Source organism: Brachyhypopomus gauderio, chromosome 13 (genome assembly GCF_052324685.1).
Source record: "Brachyhypopomus gauderio isolate BG-103 chromosome 13, BGAUD_0.2, whole genome shotgun sequence".
NCBI lineage: Eukaryota > Metazoa > Chordata > Actinopteri > Gymnotiformes > Hypopomidae > Brachyhypopomus > Brachyhypopomus gauderio.
In genome coordinates this window covers 15,230,272-15,251,153 of record NC_135223.1, presented here as the reverse complement: position 1 = coordinate 15,251,153, position 20,882 = coordinate 15,230,272, and the positions used below count along the sequence as shown (strand labels likewise).

General features: G+C 44.7%; 1 protein-coding gene across 4 annotated transcripts in view; it reads right to left on the bottom strand.

Moving 5' to 3' along the window:
• col11a1a (collagen, type XI, alpha 1a) overlaps positions 1-20,882 on the bottom strand; it is an 80,070-nt gene that overhangs the window by 45,078 nt on the left and 14,110 nt on the right. Inside the window, exons 5-23 of one of the 4 annotated variants that reach the window (XM_076971202.1) lie at positions 16,885-17,010; positions 13,126-13,215; positions 12,274-12,378; positions 9,810-10,118; positions 7,769-7,834; positions 7,265-7,306; positions 7,081-7,143; positions 6,382-6,456; positions 6,014-6,097; positions 5,279-5,335; positions 3,939-3,992; positions 3,793-3,846; positions 3,229-3,282; positions 2,971-3,024; positions 1,517-1,570; positions 1,379-1,423; positions 1,205-1,258; positions 1,078-1,122; positions 356-409 (exon numbers count right to left, since the gene is read on the bottom strand). In XM_076971202.1, the coding sequence (XP_076827317.1) occupies positions 356-409; positions 1,078-1,122; positions 1,205-1,258; positions 1,379-1,423; positions 1,517-1,570; positions 2,971-3,024; positions 3,229-3,282; positions 3,793-3,846; positions 3,939-3,992; positions 5,279-5,335; positions 6,014-6,097; positions 6,382-6,456; positions 7,081-7,143; positions 7,265-7,306; positions 7,769-7,834; positions 9,810-10,118; positions 12,274-12,378; positions 13,126-13,215; positions 16,885-17,010 (1,485 nt within the window). Of the gene's footprint in view, positions 1-355; positions 410-1,077; positions 1,123-1,204; positions 1,259-1,378; positions 1,424-1,516; positions 1,571-2,970; positions 3,025-3,228; positions 3,283-3,792; positions 3,847-3,938; positions 3,993-5,278; positions 5,336-6,013; positions 6,098-6,381; positions 6,457-7,080; positions 7,144-7,264; positions 7,307-7,768; positions 7,835-9,809; positions 10,119-12,273; positions 12,379-12,629; positions 12,804-13,125; positions 13,216-16,884; positions 17,011-20,882 lie in introns of all 4 variants that reach the window. The other 3 variants (XM_076971203.1, XM_076971204.1, XM_076971205.1) reach the window with 3 other exon arrangements.

Genomic DNA, 20,882 nt, shown 5'->3' with positions numbered 1-20,882 from the left:
TGTTTCAGTAATGACATGTACCAGAATGAATCTGTGAACAAAACTAATGACATTTGACAGAATAATCAAACAGATTTTGTAGCAATTATTTACAATAATAAATGCCATTTTCTATTTGTTTTGACTATGCACAATGGCTAAAATGGGCCTTGACTGTCAAATTCAATAAATGGATAATGACACAAATAAATGAATGCACATGAATTGATATGTTTCCCTGACAATCTCCTAATCTCATAATATGCTTCTACATGATTTACAACAGCGTTTGGACAGGCATTAGATTCTGTTGATGCGGGCACCGTAGGCGTGAACCTGCCGGCCCGGCAGAGTGATTCTGCTTGCTCCTGCTCACCTGGGTACCTGGGATCCCCTGCTGGCCAGGAGGTCCTGGTTCACCTTGAGGTCCCTAAATCAAACACAGCTTTGATCAGTCTTGCCACTTATAAAAAACACTTCCATACAAAGCAATCATATCACAAAACACAGGGGAAGGTTACAGTCGAAGATACAGTCGGCAGTAACCAAAATCATTATCAACTTCATATGTCTGTGCATAGGTCACGACAGACTTGACCTCTGAATAATATTTAAAGGTTTTTTTTTAAACAAGGCCAGTAGGTATTTCAATTGAGAGGATTGAACTGCAGAGATACCGTAAAACAAAGGCCCCTGTTTAGTCATGGCTCGGGTAAAAGAGCCGACCTTCATTAAAATAGCTTGAACAATTAGTGTTTGTGACAGTGGGGTCAAGCTTAGTGACCAAGTGGCTAATGTAAACACTGGGAATGAAGGTGGACTGGAGAAATGCTGACATGTGTCTGTGAGGTCACATAGGGGTCACGTGCCCATCAGAAGCAATGGTCTGGGAAAAAACACTGTTCACCTTTGACCTCCAAAGCTAGGATCTTTGGTAATGGCCCACCACAGGTTTGCGCTTGCTATGCAGGTAACCAGAATCAGCACAATATGCATTATAGATTAACACTGACTAAATGTGCACCTGATATATTAGAGCCATGTTACATTACAGCACTTAGCAGAGAGGGTAAATATGAGAGCAGTTCCAGGCCTTACCATGTTTCCCTTGGGGCCATGTGGACCATCAACACCAGCCACACCCTGTGGAGAACCATCATATGGAAATTAGCACCAAGCAATCACATCAGGTTCAAAGAAAAGCTCAAATGTGCCACATACGTACAGGCTGCCCTGGGGGTCCCGGGGGGCCTCTCGGACCCAGCAGGCCTCTTGGACCCTGAGGAGAGACACAGGAAAAGCTTTTGATTTTAAACCTCATGTTTGGTAAACCTAGTATAAAGGTCCAATGTAGCACACATGATCAGCCAAAGTCAGCCATCACTGATAGGATGCTTACAGTCTCGCCGGCCAATCCCCTTGGCCCGATCTCTCCATCCTCCCCCTGGAGACAAACAGACAGAACATTCAGAGTCATGCAGTGGTGGGACAGGAGGGCTGTGAAGTTCACTGGAGGTTCACTGGGAGTAATACTTACTCTCTGACCATCCTCTCCTGGAGCACCAGGGGGTCCGGAAGGGCCTACTTCACCCTAGCACACAGTGAGTGTGTGTGTTTGTGCGTGCGTGTGTGTGTGTGTGCGTGTGTGTGTGTGTGTTCGTGTGTGCATCCGTGTGTGTGTGTGTGTGCATTTGTGTGTGTGTGTAGAGAGAGAGAGAGAACTAGATTAGTCACCTAGTGAGTCGTATTGTCACCTGTGCCACTTGGGAAATATCAGGATGTATTGTGCATCCCCAGTCTGTTGACAGAGGCTCTTCAGTCAACCTGGATAGACTCTTTTTCACTATTTTTTCCCCACTAGTTTGTCTTTGCAGATCACATGTACTTTCTTCTACATCTTCATGTAAATGCTGCTTTTTCTTTCTGATGACACTTGACAGTCATAAATCAATTTGTACAATAGAAGCACAATTTATCATGATGGAATTTGTTATTGCTAATGCTGTGATAAATATTCATGACAGAGAGGTATTCATACTGCATAATCACCAATTCTAGTAAAGTATGCCTAAATGATCATGACAGATAATGACCTCGCATGGATTCCCAATAGGTTTAAGACTCCAGCAGGCATGAATTTATTGATGTATTTTGTTCACAGTGCGATGAATCCACCATCCAATTTAAGAATGTATTAAGAATGTATCCATCTACTGTAGAGCACACTGATCTGCTGTAAAATACAAATTGTGAAAGATGCTACAGAAGTAAACTTAATAATACTAATATTGATAATAATACTAATATTGACAACAACAACAACAATAATAATAACAAGGCAAACTAATTGTTTGAGGTCCTAGTTTAACCCAAGCCGTAGTAGTGCTAAGTGAGGGGCTCATGTCCTGTACTGGTGTAGAACAGAAACTCTTCTCAATTCTGAACATCCTGAACTTAATCGATACTGAATATCTTCAACTCAAGACAGTATGTGCTGGCAGGCCAGCTGAGTCCATAATCTGATAAAAAATGTGATTCTTCTGAACACTGGGTATCTCGTGACTGGAGGAACCCTCAGTGGAGGCCCACTGGCAGCCCACACTGTACACTTCCACTGAAACCTTCACCAGGATGGCCAGCAAAGCCAGCAAATGGAACACATGCAGTCTGGCCGTCTGTGTTTGGTGTGATCATGAACAGCAGGGCCTGGCATTTCCTCCAATACAGAAATTGAACATCAGGCAAAATAAAAACAACAGTCACCTCTTTTGTTTTGTGTCCTTAGCATTTGGAGACACAGGCCTTCACTAAGGGTTGTGTTTGTGTGTGAAGGTGCATTGTGTCAGTCAGTTGTTCTAGGTTAAGGACCAAATGAACCCTCTCTCAGGTTTCTCTACAGTGTGGCCACATGAAAGGGTCTGGTTGTGTTCTGGCATGCTTCTTCCGAGCTGGGGTGTGTGTTTAGTCACGTGGGAGGGGAGCTTAACTTACCCTGTGCCCCTTCTCTCCTGGGAGACCAGGAAGGCCGTCAAACCCTCTGTCACCCTAAATTGCAGTCACAGTTAAAACGTCTACAGCAACGAAAAAAAACATTCACACTTTGTCCTAGATGTCACTAACTAGTGTTTGCAGCCCACACAGAAATGAAGTAACTTTGCAACATTTCCACCAAAATGCACTATGCTGCTGTATATCTTAAATGCGTGTCTGTATAGGAGAGAGCAGGCTGTGTTTCAGGTGAACTCCTACCTTAGATCCGGACTCTCCGGGCATGCCACGGGCACCATCTGCTCCTGCACGACCCTTTCACACGCATTAAACATGACGTTACGACCCACAGCCAGGTTCCCCAAAAGCATCGCAACACAAAGAGCATGGCTGAAAGGTGGAGTGAGCTTCACACCCTCACTGGAGACGCTCTCAACACTAGCATGGTTTTGGGAAATGGGTGTGCAGAAAGTTTCCATATGACATGCGTATTACTTTGTCTCTACAGCAAAACACACTTGATCAGGGATGTGATTTCAAATAGTGCTCAAAGCTAAACCAAAATTATACAAAGACGTTTGGTAAGTTAAAGGCAAGCAAAAAAATAATAATAAGAGCATTAGAAACAGAAGACCTCACCCTAAGTTTCTTTTAATAACTATTTCAATGATTTCAGAAGCAGAGTCGAAGGATGTTTAGTTGGACGACCACGCAAATGCGGCCCAGTTCATTCACGTTATAAGCAGGCATGTCGAGAGCCAACCTCAGGGACCTAGGGCCCGCCCCTTTTCTGACAGCACCAATGTGAAAGAGGAATCGACTCACTCTCTTCCCAGACTGGCCCACTTGTCCTGGTGGACCTTGGATACCCCTCGGACCCTGTGGATGACAGCACACACCAGAACACCGAGTGAGAAAGACGTCTCCGTACAGCAGTGGTTGGGGTCGGAGGTTATTCAACAGCGTCTCACCTGAGGACCTGGATCCCCAGCTTCACCCTTCAGACCAGGAGCACCTGGAAGCCCCTGATTTATGGAGAGAGACATAGAGAAAGACAAACGAAGTGAGAGAGTCACACAATAGAGCACTCTACATGGAGAATGAATGTACTATACTCAAACAGCAGGTGGCACTATTTCACAGTTTCTAAACTTTCATGTGCTGTTGCCTTTTGTCAAGTACCTTGCTGTCTAAAAATGTTTTAGTATTTAATAACTCAGTAGGTCTTTGATGCCTGATAGTAGATCTCTGATGTCTGAAGTGGTTCTTGGCCATGTACTGATGGCTTTGCAACCCAAGTGATTTCTAATGAACTGCAGGCATCTATATGTGAGGGATCCCCTTGATTGATAATAAAGAATCAATTAAGAGCTCGCACCCTGCACCAAGTGTGGCTGCGTGCTACTTTAATCTGTTTTAGCACAATTACTAGGTGTGTTTTTGTTAACTGAATGTGATTTGTGGATGCATTTTTGCATATCCCCTAACCTAGATGCATCCTCTCTAGCACCCTCATGTGGCAAGCAGTGTAACAGCAATGCAGCAGCTGTAAGAGCAACAGACATTAAAGATCCTGCAAGGCTGTATGAGACTGACAACTAAATTGACCATTTTGGTCTTAGCTAAGATGATACTAGAACGCCTGCATGTCAGTTAGCAGGGTGTATTTCACACGTACATCCACCTACACGTAAACAAGTGTTTAAACCTTTATGCTGGGTCTGGACTTGTGCAAAGCACACCAGCTCACACACCAGCTCACACACAGTTCTCACAGCTCACTTTGGTATTTTTTTCCTAGCGTTAGCGTCAAGCTATCGTTCCTGCCACTTTCAGTAGGTGGTCGTATTGCTGGAAGGAGCAGGTGACGATGGCATCAGGCAGAAGTGGGATTGGGTCGCACACTACCTGAACTCTAAAGGTCAGTGACCTTACAGTGCTGTATCCACTGCAAAGAGGAACTTAGACACAATACACAAGGCACCAAGCTTTGAATATACACCCAGGGAAGCTCTATTGCAGGCTGTTAGGCTGGTAAGTAGAGGTTTGGGATAAGAGGTAAACATGACCACACAGGTTCACTGTGGGGGGGTCAGTCTGTGGAGGCTGGGACAGACTGGGCTAGTAGGTAGTACAGTAGCACATCTCATAACAGGGAATCTAATAATTGCAAAGATAATTTGTGAATTATTCCATGAAGGAAGGTGAAACACACACAAGAATCTCTGCTACTAGCTGGATGGGTATAGTAGGATGTGAATACAGGACCAGTTAGTCCTGTTGCCCGGAGCTGAGGGAGGAGGTTACTCACCACTGGGCCAGAGCGTCCCGTAAGACCCATGGGCCCTGCAGGCCCTCTCATAGCAAGCTGTGGAGAGGAAGCAACAGTTAGAGCCGTCTACATTTTACATCCCCACCCCCCACAACCCCCCAAAATACAACAACACAACACTCAAACACTAACAAACAAAAAAACATGCATGCACACCACACAATGTATGGATAAACCACTCCTGGTATAAATTATTATAGATATTATTAGATAGAATGCTATTACTTATTGTGTGTGTGTGTGTGTGTGTGTGTGTGTGTGTGTGTGTGTGTGTGTTGATGCCTGAGTGTGCGTGTGTATGTGTGGATGTGTGAGTGCGTGTGTGGATGTCTGAGTGTTTGTGGGTGGGGGTCATGAATAAGGTTTCAAACAGTGCCGTGAAACTCAAGGCTGGACCCTGACCGATCCCTGCTGACCTCTCACACCTGTTGAACAGCCCACCTGAAGGTCATCAACCTCTCGGCTATTTTCATCCTTCCTGCTGTGTCGGTGTCAATGGCCTGGTCACCTCACCAACTCTCATTTTAGCAAAAACAAGACCAAACCAAATCCCTCAGCACCCCTGAGTCCCTGTCCCTCCCACCCCAAACACTCCCACATGTCCTGCCTCCTCCTGGGACATTTATGTGTGTGCTCTCTCCCCCAGCACGGCCATGGTGGCAGCTGTAAACGCTTGGGGGCAGTGTGGCCCTCTCCTGCCCCTGGTGCACTCACCCTGGCCTGGGAGAGGATGGCCTGTGCCTGGGCTTCCTGCGCTGACACCACGGGGCCCTTCTCACCATCACCACCAAAACGGAACTGGGGCACACACACACACACACACACACACACACACACACACTGATCATGAGTCTTTCTAACACACATGATTGCATTGTGTTAAAAATGGTTACTGAAATTCTTTTGTTCGAAAAACTTTAATCTGTATCACATCTTATACGATTATATAAATACATGACTACTGCAAATTGCGGCACACTATGAATAATGCTTTTGTGATCATAATGTTTCTGTTTAAGTCATTGCATGGGCATGTGTTGTATGCACATGTGTGTTCTTTGAGCATAGCGGTGTGGGTTTACCGGAAGCATCAGCATGGTACCAGGAGGACCAGGCATCCCATCCGCTCCAGGTAGACCGGGTCGTCCTGGAGGACCCTGAGGGTTACAGAGAGAGAGGGAGAGAGAGAGGGAGAGAGAGAAATTATTGGTGTAAATCTGTAAAGATATGACATATTAGTGAGGAGGGTCAGGTCGTGTCATTTTAGGTCGTCTATAGTTTCCACCTCCACTTGATTTAAATGGATTCCAGCTTTTATTAACATTTCTTGTAGCAACCTACTGATTTAACAAATGCAGGAAATAAATAGTTCTGGCATCATTACTGTAGGACACACGAAAAATGGTCCTGAGAAAGACGCCATTTTAGGGCAACTGCACATTAGTGATTTCATCTGTATTAACACTGATTTGTTGACCACGTTTGTTCTCTTTTCTTAACATTCTGAATCTAACTCTGAGCATCTGAATGTTGTGTTGGTTGGAGTATGTTGGCTTGTTTGGGTGTGGGCTAAACTCATGACATAGAAGTTCAACTTTAACCTCTGACTAGTAGTCACATGACCCAAGAACACAACCTTCTTCCACATCCCTGAATTTTGAAAGCATCTTAACGTGGACTCTAACATCTGTTTTCGAAACTTTTTTGTGTGTATTTTTCTCTAGGTCAGGGGTAATTTCAGGGAAAGGTCAGATTATCCAGCAAAAGGATCTGCCACTCACCCTATCACCAGAATCTCCAGATGGACCAGGTGGACCTTGCAGACCTGGAGGTCCTGGAAGACCCTAAGGAGTCAGAACAAAATCAGATGTCTGAAACACATCACTACACGCCAAAGCAGTCCAAGGGCCCAAAGCAAAGGGTCTGACAGAATGTAGCAGAACATTCTGGAACTTGGACACTCACAGCAGGGCCAGAGGTTCCAGGAGGCCCCTCGATCAGCATTCCCTAAGGCAAATAAACCAAACAGATGAAAATCATGTATTAAATCACACTCAGTACCTCCCCAGCCCTGTACATTTATCCTGTGCTATACCTATTTACACAGATCATGGGCTCTATGTTGAAAGATGTATGTGCTAAGTATATTAAAACAGGTCATATTTATTTAATTTAATAGTAGGGTTTCAATCTACGAATACGATTTTATTGTGCTGAGTTGTTAAATTAGTGCATATGTATAGGGCACTGCTAAAGAAAATGGTTAATGCATATAACCAGTTCCCACCATTTAACTACGTTAAATGTAAAGGACTTTTTCTGTTGTTTAGTGTGGCAAAGGTCAGGCTACAGAAAGGGCTGTTGGTAAGGACTGTTGGTAAGGGCTGTTAGTAAGGGCTATTTGCAAGGTTTGTTCACAAACAAATCATTACCAAGGAGGCCACTAGACTGCACAGGCCACTGACTTACGGGCTCGATGACAGCAGGTTCTCCTTTCTCTCCTTTCTGTCCTAAAAATGCTGTACCCCGTCCAACCTGTACACACACACACACACACACACACATACACAGTGTGTCAGGACAAGACTAATAGATCAGCCTCATTTACTTTAACATGTGCTCAAGAAGATGTCACTTGTACTGGGTTTAAGTATTAAATTAGTTTTAATTAAAAAAGTGGTTAATTACAATCATGAATTAAAAGGTGTATAGTATTATTAAAAATGCCAATTTAAATATTGTCATATGAATACAAAAAGTATTTGTTTTATAAATATTGATGATTTCTTTTTAAAAAGCTGAATGCAAAGCTTAAACAGCTATGTCACTATATAATAAATATGCTTTATCTTTTATTGTGTTTATATAATATCTAAAATATAAAACAACTATGGCCAAAACAGTAAATTGTAAAATGGCAATAAAATAACCCAGTCATGTCATCTTCTCACGCAGCCATGTCACCTTAAAGCTGGACAGTGCCATCACACAGGGCTCAGAGTCAGAGAGACAGCCAGGGAAAAGGTGAAAGGTCAAAGAGGCAAACCCGGTTAGTTGAGGTGCAGTGTGCTGGACACAGAAGCTGAATACTCAGCGCCCAGAGAGGGACAGCTGTCTAGTGTCCTTCCAGGGCACCATAAGCGCTCTGGCTGCACACTGCAGAGTGTGGACACTACTGTGCAGGACAGTGTGCTGCTTCAGTACGTACCAGCGTGTGCGTATGCTGAAAGGTGGTGTCCACTTTGTAGTGTTCGTAACTGTGAACCATTGTCCAATAGAGAGGCTGTGTGTACTTTATTTATGTTTGTAGTAAATAGCACATGATATACTTGAGTTATACATATCACAGAGTGATTCTCAGCCGGATAATAATAATGTGTGTTATAATAATAATGTGGAATTTTGCAGTAGTACTACAGCATCAAAAGTGCAAATATTGATAGGAACTGTGTAAAAGTGAGTGTTATATTTCTGTTCTATGAAGAACCGTGCAGAAACGTATGCATGTGTGTGTAGTGCAGCTACAGACGTCGCAGGGAGTCAAGACCTCTGCTCCAAATGCTGACCTTAGACACTACCTTGTGATGCTAGCAGATATCTGGAGACATTGACTGGATGAATGCTGTATAATATTAGATATGAACCATACTGTTTAAATTAATCCACAGACTCCACTTTGTAGACCCCCATGACATGCCGTATGTATCAACTTACATATGTATCACTCTCTGGCTGAGAGATATGACACAGACAGCATATCTGAGAGCTTTAGCTGAATGGATATGAGAGTTGGTGGAGGAGTTATGTCTGGAGGCAGGTGGCATATGGGGGAGGAGTTTTAGCTAAAGGGAAATAGGAGTTTGGGGGGAGGAGTTTTAGCTAATGGGACATGAGGGGAGGGGTCTTAGCTGATGGTAGATGGGGTGGGGGTAAATAATGTCTTTTTCCAGCATAGGTAGAGAGCAGGGCGTGCCAGAACAGACAGCTGGCTTGTTGGAATGGGATAATTGCTGTGCCTTCAGGCTAGTAGGGTTAATAGAGTCGTGACAGGCCGTGGGGCATGACCTCAGCCCAGCACAGAGGGGCTGAACGGAACATGACTTGATTCACAGTATGGAAAACAGCACTACATGTGTGTGTGTGCGTTTGTGGGCCTGGAAGACAGGTATACTGATGTGCACACTGAGAAAGTGACAGTGTGTGTTGATTGCAGCTGGTGTTTTATGTGAAGCATGCCCAGGAGAAAGCAGAAGAGGTTGAGATCAGTTCAACTTGTTTGGACTCCTCACATTCAATCCAGCACATGACAATGATACATTCCACATGCCAAGCGGTGGATGATACAGGCTTGCACGCATGTTAGATCCCCAGATCCATGAGACCAAGAAACACACACATTCACACACACACACACACACACACACACACACACACACACACACACACACACACACACACACACACACACACACACACACACACACGTGGTCACACAGGGTGTGATACTTACGTCCGTGCTGACCTGCGTTTCCTCTACATCAGTTTCAGCTGGTACCCCAGGCCCAAACGTATCCTCATACGTGGATGTGGGGTTTGGGGCCACATTGCCGAACTCGTCATATGCCCCAAACTCATACTGACTTTTGTCAAGCTCGCTCATGTCATACTCCTTTAGGTCATACTCCTTCAGGTCGTACGGGTCGGATGCTTCAGGCATGCTAGTTGTGCTAGGCTGGGATGCCTCAGGGGCACCTGTTGGGTCCAGCCCTGTTTCGACTGGCTCAGGGACAGCCTCACCCACAACTTCCTCTTCCACAGCCTTATTATGCCCAAGTAATGCAGTTGGTGCAGGAGAGGGGAGGGGAGGAGAGACATGGGTAGTGTAGGTAAGAGGAAAGGTGAGGGGAAGGGAGGAGGGGAGGGGAGGGAAGGGAGGTGAGGAGGTGGGAGAGGGGAGGAGAGAGGAGGAGAGGTGAGGGTCGAGGAGGGGTAGGATGAGCAATGGAAAGATGGCTGTTAGTTAAGCAGGTAATGGCAACTGTATTCATGTCCTACTGCACATCAGCATCAGATATGGATGTAGCATGAATGAACATTACCGCAGGTAAAAACTGGTAGAACTTTTTTTGTCCCATTTAACCTGAAGTTTGGTATTATCAGTGACTACAGTATCAGCACAATACAGAAAACATGTCATTGTATTTCCATGGAAAACATGATCAGTTCTCATAATATATGAATTAATGAAATATATGAATAAATTATTATATGAATAAATTAATTACATGTCTATTGCAGATGGTGAGTGTTTAGATTGTCAGCATTTTACATCTACAGCATTTCAGCAAAATTAGCATTTTACATAAACTATAAATGTAGTTTAGTTTGAATGTTAAATATGAGATGTGACAAATTAAATGGGGCTTAAGAAGGCATTTAAAATAAAATAGCATTTACAATATAGTAAGCAACATTTATGTTTAGTGTATGTAAATCTTTCATTTACATAGGGACAAACAAAGTGTTACCTCAACTATTAAAAAAGCATTATGCCATGAAATGTAAACATACATAGCAAAAGTCTACAAAACCTTTAAATGTTTCTCTTTTTCCACAAAAAGCATAAAGATGGTAGATAATTAAGTTTATACATGGAAAAAATAAGTAAATCATGTCTGAAATTAAAATGTGAAAAAACATTCTGCAAAGTTGCATATGTACAGCATCTTAAGAATAAGCCTTGATTCTTTATAGCCTAAAGCAATAAACTGCAGAACAACTCCTAAATTCTGTGACCAACAAAGAGTCCACTGCTCTAAATTCTCTGTTGATGATTAATGGTTTAGGTTTGGGAACACGATGGATGTAAGTACAAAGCTCATTGCTCACATGGTCCCAATTCTACTAAGTCATTACATCCATGGCTAGTAACATGGCTAGCGTAGCTAGCATAGCTAGAAGGCTGTGAAAGCACTGCATGTTTGTTGATCATAGTTCTGCTGAAATGTTCAGCACCAGAACTATACGATCCAGCTGTGGCAGAGGACGTCAGGGACGACGGCTGTGGAACCTCGGTTAGCCGGAGGTGCTCGGCAGCTCCAACGTGAATCTCACAGCCACCTGTCCACTGAGCTGGTGTGGGGCGGCTTCCTCTGGATGTTCTGTGAAATTCCGACTTACCAAATATGGTTGAGGCTTAACACTTGGCTGTTGAACACTGACACAGCCATTTATTACCAACACCTTGGCGTCCTGATTCTTGTTCTTGAATTAATTTTGTTTCTTTTTTTTCTATCCAGCCTCTGTTAAGAGGAACTGGAAGAGAAAAGCATGCGTAGATAATGGTGTCCTGGCTCTTTTCAGCAAGGGCAAAGGTCACAGCTGGGCTCCAGGGTAATGAATAAATTAGCCACAAAGAGCACCAGCCTCACTACATTTGGGAGAAAAGACGTCCCCTAACTAGCAAGCTGCTGTCCTTTATACCTACAATTTGAGCTTACCTTGGTTCAGATATTTCATACTGGGTTTGCCATATGTAATGTTACATAGCTTACTTTGAATTATTCGACGGGTCCTTTGTCATTGCTGTCACTGCAGCCTTAACAAACATGGACTTGATGGACAGACCAGTAATGCAGGGACAATACACAGACATAATGGAGACATCGATTGTTCGATCATTAGAACAGAATGTGTGTGTGTTTAATGCTTTATGTTCAGTAGCTGATCAGGAGGGAGAAACCGATGAGAAACCACTGAACAATTGCATGGAATTGTTTTGGTTTTCTCATTTGACTGCAAATACTTCCTGTGTCTGGGCTTTAAACTCCTGCTGCATTATGGAACATCTTGTCTCATGGGTAATCCTACATAACAGGTTCTTCTGTACCACTTGGTAATACTGTACCATGGTAATCCACTTTGCAATGCCTGTCTCAGCGTTTCAAATATAAAAAAGCAAATAAAATAGTTACCTCATTGGGTCCAGTGGTGGCAACAGGGGGGCGAGTCTGAGCAGCGTCTACTGTCCCGTAGTCTAGATCACTGTCAGTATAGTACTCGCCGTCTAAGTTGTTTAGCTGAAGCATCGTCAGAGTGAAAGGAAAGAAGGAAGAATACGGAAGGAGGGATTAGCAGAGGAGTTCACCACAGAGTTATCGGTCCAGCGTCTGGGGCTCACTGAGACTAGGGGAGGCAGTGATCGCAAGGCATCAGTGATCTCCCAGGACAGGAGATCTCTATGCCACCTGAGCTGGACTACAGCAGATCTCCATGCATCTGAGCTGGACTACAGCAGATCTCCATGCTGGACTATGCTTTGTCCTGTTACCCCTAGAATGGCCTTTCTCGCTGGTGCTGTTGCCTGGTAACCGTATATCTTCTTCTTAGAGGCTAAGGTTTTGGCTGCTGTCTTTTTTGGGGCCTGGTGCTTATTGGGCCAGGCTTTGGATTTAACGGACTTTTTCATCCTCTTCTTTGTCACGGAGACACTACGCTTCACTCTCTGGAGGAATGTGATGGCGACAGAGGGACAAAAACAAAACACATCAAACTATCAGAATCAGCACACAAGACACGACACATTACCAGCCCAGAAACTGGTTTGGAGAGACAGAGTGCGAGAGTAGGTGAGAGTGTGAAAGAGGGAGATGAAGGTCTTCCCACAGGAACACAAGGAACAGATGTCACGTTTGAAGACTTGAAGACACAAACAAATGGCATGTGTACATTTGGGATGGGAGTTGGAAAGTCACATGACAGCCAGACACCACATGACAAAAAAAAAACCAAAACATGCACCTAGTTTTTCATTAGTTTGATTTTACCTGAGCCTCTGAAAACTCATTTGTCGTGTCGGTGGCAGTTGGCCCATCATAGTAATCATACAAATCTCCATAATCTACTGCAGTTGTATACTGGACAGGAATAAGAAATTAGGTCAGAGGAAGATTAGTAGAGCATATCAGATTAATTTAAAACACATCAAATGTAACAAACCCAGTGGGTATGATACATATTGATACATATTGCTAGTACATTTAAACATGTTACTGTTTGTAAAAAGAATACAAGCATTGTTTTTTTTTTCAAAAGCATTGTCTCAGACGTAATATATACATGTAGCTTCAGAGATCCATCAGTGTTAAGTCAGTGCTTCACATCAAAGTGTACAGCACACTAAGACTAAAATCATTCATAAGACAATGCTTTCAAGAGCTTTGACTTCAAAGCAGGTTACTATACAGAAGAAAACCACAATAAACAGCACATAATAAAAGGTCAGCATTTGCCCCCTGATTCTGCTGGAGATCAGAGATGTTGGACTGATGAGATTTTAATTAGAACGGCAAAGGTGGCTGTCAAAGACCTCATTAACAAGGGTGAGAAACATGTGAGTAGCCATGTGAGTAGCCAGTGCATGTCTGCATCTTGCCCCTCCCCAATCTTACCACTCCCCTGATCTCACCAATCCCCGGATCTCACCACTGCCCTGATCTCACCACTGCCCTGATCTCACCACTCCCCTGATCTCACTATTCCCCTGATATCAACACTCCCCTGATCTCACCACTGCCCTGATCTCACCAATCCCCTGATCTCACCATTCCCCTGATCTCACCACTGCCCTGATCTCACTTTTCCCCTGATCTCACTTTTCCCCAGATCTTACCACTCTCCTGATCTCACCACTCTCCCGATCGTACCACTGCCCCGATCTCACCACTCCCCTGATCTCACCACTCTCCCGATCTTACCATTCCTCTGATCTCACCGCTCCCCTGATCTCACCACTCCTCTGATCTCACCACTGCCCTGATCTCACCACTCCTCATATCTCACTCCTCGTATCTCACCACTGCCCTGATCTCACCACTCCTCTGATCTCACCACTGCCCTGATCTCACCACTCCTCTGATCTCACCACTGCCCTGATCTCACCATTCCCTTGATCTCACCCCTCCCTTGATCTCACCACTCCCCTGCTCTCGCTCACTCTGACTAAATGAGATTCATTTCTCACTTCCACAAGTGAAGGAGATTAAAGGCCCTGATTAACAGAATGTCCTGCTTTAGTCGCTTTTCTTTATTAGCATTTCATCTCATACTGAATGCTGTGTGTGCATGTGTGCGTGAATCAGTCCTATATACTTTGTACACTGTGAAATAATATGACCTATTCCCAACTCTGTTTAACATCTTATAAATAATAAACATATTTTCTTGTACTCTGTTGGAATGGTAATGCAGTAGTTCAGATTTATGTAGTCAAGAGTTGTTTTAACATTCTGAGGATATTAGAAATCTATCCCAGTCTGAATTAAATATGTAAGTCAGCAGAAGCATCAGTTAGCAGGCCTGATTAATATACATGCACAGGTTTGAATAAAGTGTCGTTCATTAATTCTCATATGTGTTTTAGTAATAAATAAGTGAAATATTTAATATGTGAACACTAAATAATGTGGCCACATTATCTAATGCTCATATATTAATCCCTTGGGAATGTTAAACAATGTATCTCCATGAGCAATTTAGTCCAGACTAAGAGGAGGCTGGATTAAGAGGAGACTGGACTAAGAGGAGGCTGGACTAAGAGGAGACTGGACTAAGAGAAGGCTGGTCTAAGAGGAGGCTGGACTAAGAGAAGGCTGGTCTAAGAGGAGGCTGGACTAAGAGGTGACTGGACTAAGAGGAGGCTGGACAAAGAGGAGGCTGGACTAAGAGGTGACTGGACTAAGAGGAGGCTGGACAAAGAGGAGGCTGGACTAAGAGGTGACTGGACTAAGAGAAGGCTGGTCTAAGAGGAGGCTGGACTAAGAGGTGACTGGACTAAGAGGAGGCTGGACAAAGAGGAGGCTGGACTAAGAGGTGACTGGACTAAGAGAAGGCTGGTCTAAGAGGAGGCTGGACTAAGAGGTGACTGGACTAAGAGGAGGCTGGACAAAGAGGAGGCTGGACTAAGAGGTGACTGGTCTAAGAGGAGGCTGGACAAAGAGGAGGCTGGACTAAGAGGTGACTGGTCTAAGAGGAGGCTGGTCTAAGAGGAGGCTGGACTAAGAGGAGACTGGACAAAGAGGAGGTTGGACAAAGAGGAGGCTGGACTAAAAGGAGGCTGGTCTAAGAGGAGGCTGGACTAAGAGGAGACTGGACTAAGAGGAGGTTGGACTAAGAGGAAACTGGACTAAGAGGAGGTTGGACTAAGAGGAGGTTGGACTAAGAGGAGGCTGGACTAAGAGGAGACTGGACTAAGAAAAGGTTGGACTAAGAGGAAACTGGACTAAGAGGAAACTGGACTAAGAGGACGCTGGACTAAGAGGAAACTGGACTAAGAGGAGGCCTCTCTGACCAGAAGAAGGCAGCATGAAGCTGCTAATGGTCTTCTGTGTGAGCAATGACATGTGGTGAGGACAGATGGAGTCAGTGCAGCAGGCGTACGGGTCTTTATCTATAACACAGGACTGGATCCCAGTACACAGAAAGCCTAGCTGGAGCTCATTAAACAGCTCCACCGCTGCCATGCTGGCCTGCCTCCACTGGCCTGACTCTACTGGCCTGCCTCCACTGGCCTGCCTCCTCTGGGCTGCCTCCACTGGCTGCAGAGGCCAAACCTGGTGAGGCTCTGCTAAATCCAGTAGAAGGTTCCAGGCAGTACAGGCGTACATCTTTATCTGTTGATCGGTTTTGGCATGTGGATCTGGCACAAGTGATGACAGGATATGGCAAGGGTAGGGCATGTTTCTGTCTATAACGGCTCCAAGTGTGGGGAAACTGAGAATAAAAGCCCTGATTTACAAGCAACAATCCCTGGACATTCTAATACCAAAGCCCAAAAACTGCTCCTGGATCAGCTCTGTCAAAGGACACTATTCATATATGCTCAGTCAGACATGTGGAGTTACTGCTGAATCACACTTCCTTGTTAAGAGTATTGGCTCATGACATCTACATCTTGAATTCTCGTTAAACTGTCAGCTTTAATACAACCGTTTTATAACAGCATCTTAAAAAGTGACTAAGGGAAACATTCAATATTAAAAACCTTTGGAGTCTGGCACGTGCAGTATATAACAGTGTTGTAGTGTTACTAGGCAACCACAGCCACTGTTTTAAAGCAGTGTTCTTCCAGCTGGTGCTGTCACGATTGTTTGAGGGCCAAACCTAATGAGTTTATATTACACCTTGTGAGACAGTGTTGCAGCTGGGCTCTGCAGAATATATTAACAAACGCAGGCCTGAACACTGCAAAATTCTTGTGAAAATACACTCAGAGGTTTGTTAGCTGAGGAACTCTCCCCCTGTGTTCCAATACATTAGACAGCACATTATCTGGCTGGGGGGGAGGGGGAGGGCGGGACATAGTCCATAGACAAAACATGACTCTCCAAGACTTGACAACGACAGTGATCATTCTGCAGCAGGAAACGCTGAAGTGAAGACCCACTGTGGCACGCATTGCTAACTGTAGTCGTAAAAAAAAAACCTGTAATTTCCAAAAAGGAAACAATGTCTGTAATCTGATTCATCTTGTTCCAGGGGCACAGGAGGGCCCGGCCGGGCTCCGGGCAGGCAGCGGGGGTACTGACCTCCTCGTCCGGTTGCTGAGCCTGCAGGGAGTCTTTGTGGGGGGTGTGACAGTCGGGGCTGTAGTGTTCACAGTATTCATATGCAGCTTTAGGGTCCGCTACGATCAACAGCTGCTGGATATCACCCTGGGAGAGAGAGGATGAAATAAAAGAGATAGTGAGAGAGAGTGAGGGAGAATGACAGACAGAGAGATAGACAGACAGATAAACAGAAATAAATAGAGCGAGAAAAACTGCTTTTAATGCATCCACTTTAATAACACATGATAGGAACTCTGTAATAGGAGGGAAGCTAGTAAAGATATTACAGGGAAAAAATGACAGTCCTCAGCAACATGAATCATATTTAACAATCCATACATTATGACGATTATACAGCCCTGACAGACACAGACAGAACAGTCGACTCTGGCTAACACAGCCTGGATCTACCCAGTAAGTAAACACACACAACGAGCTCCTGACCCCAAGTAAATTACTGCTGTCACTGCTGTGCTTTATAGAGGCGGAAATTAAACATGTCTCATCAGGACAGAAGAGCACCTGGAGCAGTCCTGGGACACTCATGATAACCGGGTATGATAAAAACAAATGTGTATACACACACTCATACACACACACACACACATGGACACACACACACACACACACACACAAACAGACACACGTATACACACTCATACACATACACACACACATGCACGCACACACACACACGCACACACACACACACACACACACACACACACACACACACACACACACACACACATACACACACACACACACACACACACACACACACACACACACACACACACACACACACACACACACAAACACACACACACACTCCCATCTGTGCCATTAAATCATGTGCACACACACACACACACACACATACACATGCATACACACACACACACACACACACACACACACACACACACACACACACACACACACACACACACACACACACAAACAGCACTCCACCACGATCAGGAGGAATATAGTTGAATCTCTTTGGTCAAGAGACAATTTTAATGTTTATTTTACAACACACCAGAACACAGTGATCAAATTTCCATCGCATAAGTGGACACTGAGCTGTTTGTCTTTTCCTGAATCCTTCTATTCATTCAGGACAGCTTCATTTTCCTTTTTCTACTCAGGTCTGATTCACCCAGTCGTCTGTGAGCGGTTTGAGAGAAGTCTGCTATGTGAGCAGTCAGCGGACACCAGCTCAAACCTGTGCCCCCGAGCTCCAGACACCACGAGCTCCAGACACCCCAAACTCCAGACACCCCAAACTCCAGAAACCACAAGCTCCAGACACCCCAAACTCCAGACACCACGAGCTCCAGACACCCCAAACTCCAGACACCCCTGGACTAGCCGGCTGTGAGCAGGCGGTGCAGACAGCAGATCAGGGTGGAGTTGAGAGAGAGAGAGAGCGAAGAAGAGAGCATCTATGGAGAAAGGGGTGGGGATGTCGGAGGGTGGGAGGAGGGGGGGGTGTCTTGGAGGGTTCAGGATTTCAGAGGGTCTCTCCCTGGGTCCTGAGCTTCACATACAGGCTAGACGCATGGCTGACTCAGAGAGAGGAGCTCACATCTGGTGCTGTTGGGCAGAGCAGCGTGTCAAAGGCACAGAGGAGGAGGAGGGCTCTGCTCTCCACGCTGAGACGCCTCCTTAAGGATGTGTAGCAGAGAAGTGATGAGGCATGTCAGATGCAGGCTGCCTCCCTCCCTTACACGGAGGGACTGAAAATGTTCGCCGGAGGGTTGGGGGGGGGGGAGAGACATGGAGTAAAATGTGGAGACACAGGGAGAGAGACATGGAGTAAAATGTGGAGGAATAGTGAATTGAAAGAAAAACAAAGAGAAGCAGAGATGAAGAGAGTATGGGAGAAAGAGAGAGAGGTGCAGAATGCATGTGTGGGAGAGATCGCTGAATGCATATGAAGCATTCTTAAAAAGCAACAGCACTGAAGTCTACCAGAAATAGGTACGGGAGCAGGCTGAAACATGTTAGTGCTGTGTGTGCATGTGTGTGTGTGCCTTTGTGTGTGTGTGTGTGTGTGTGCTGAATGGGTGTGTGTCGCTAAAATATACACAGATTATGTTCAGGAATACCTCCTTTAATGTCTTCACAATCAATTCATCATGTATTACACCTCCACATTTTGGGAGGTCAGACAAATCTCAATCAGCAGAGCTCTAAGGTTACTGATTTCCCGAGAGTGATATTTCATGAGTTTACTAGACCACAGTATTAATACCTCGGGCCAAGTTTGAAAGGGAAACAGTGAGATCACACCAATGCCTGCATTTGCAAGCAGGCAGTAGCTGACAGCTTTACACCTATGGCATGAGGGAGATTCCTGCGCATAGGTGAGTCTGATTAAGCTGTGCATGACAGTAAGCAGTTTGAGCACACAACGCAGACCTGAGGGATCACAAGCCTATCACCTGGTGAATGATGCGAGCTTGACTGTTCAGACCTGGAAATCAATCTCACAATACTGATTGTAATAAGACAAGAGAGTAACCTTCCTCACGAAGGGTCTGTGTGTTTGTGTATTGCAAGGAGAATGGAAAGTAATTATGATTCTGTGTGTGTGTGTGTGTGTGTGTGTGTGTGTGTGTGTGTGTGTGTGTGTGTGTGTGTGTGTGTGTGTGTGTGTGTGTGTGTGTGTGTGTGTATGAGAAAGAGAGAAAGAGACAGAAAATTGGAGAGAAAGGATTTGTGGGAAAGGTCTGCATGTTAAAGATGTTTTTATGAACACCTGTGCAACATTATGGTAAGACAGGAGGGGGTTGTGATTAAAGCACTGTCTCCTGCTAAAAGAAACTAAAGTTAGAAAGAAAAACAGCCAAGATCCTTTAGGCCAGAGCATCAAGGCTCCAATGACAGCCAGGGCACACGTAGGTCACGCATAGGGTCAAAGTACAAGCGGTTCATGGAAGAATGGCAAACATTTCAAGATCAAGACCTTGAGGGAAAAAACAGAGAAGCTTGAAGTCTGACGTATGAGAGTTAAAGTGGGACTGTTCTTAAAGTAAGAGCCATTGGACTTTAACAGGTGGCATAAATCCTTGACTTCATCTTGTTATGCTATAGCCTACCAGGTTAGCAGTAATGCAGAGCTAAGGTACAATAACAAAGCAACAAAATGCTAATAAATATTAATGGGTTAAATTACCATTGCTACCATGTTACCAGTTTCTTTAAAACGTTTCCTTTAGTAGAGAAGGCAATGCATGTTAGGGCCATACAAAGTGTGTGAAGGAAGCAGTTTTATGAGATAACATAAAATCATGAAAAGGTTTATACATTAGCTGAGAGAGAGATGTATATGCTTACAGTATCCTCAGCTTTAAACAGCACGGTAGCGGTTCCTAAGACCTGTCATTGGCTGTCAGGGAGAAGGGGCTTCTCTGTTCTTTGTTCATATGCAGCTGCTTAAGTGCCGTAATTACAGAGCTCTCACAGTACGGTGGCTATAGAGAGCCAATCCTTGTAGAAGGAGCTAGGATCTTTGAAGTGTCCCAGCCCAGGGGACACACGCGGCCCATCGTCCCAGTGACACCCCCTGTGCTCAGTTACAGCTCATCTATAAAAATCTCACCCGAAATGACCTCAACTTTCTGTTTAGCAGACTTCATGACTTTTGGAGAAGGGCACAAATGTATTTGTCACCTCTCAGGAGTTCAATCAAACCCCCCAATGTCCAGCCAACACCCTCTGGATTAACAGGGAGGTGACGTGCAGCTGGTAATTATCCGTTGGAGACTGACTAAAGAACTGTGAGATAAACATTTGATTTAGCAGCTGATTAAAAGCGGCTTACTAAAACGATCATTTGTGTATGCTCCTTTCAAGCGTCGTCTGTGGTGTCAGGCCACCAAGCGAACGTGCTAGTCGAGCACCATACAGTCTAACCCGTCAGAATGGAGCCCAGCTGAGCATCTATGGCTCTCTTCAGCCAGACC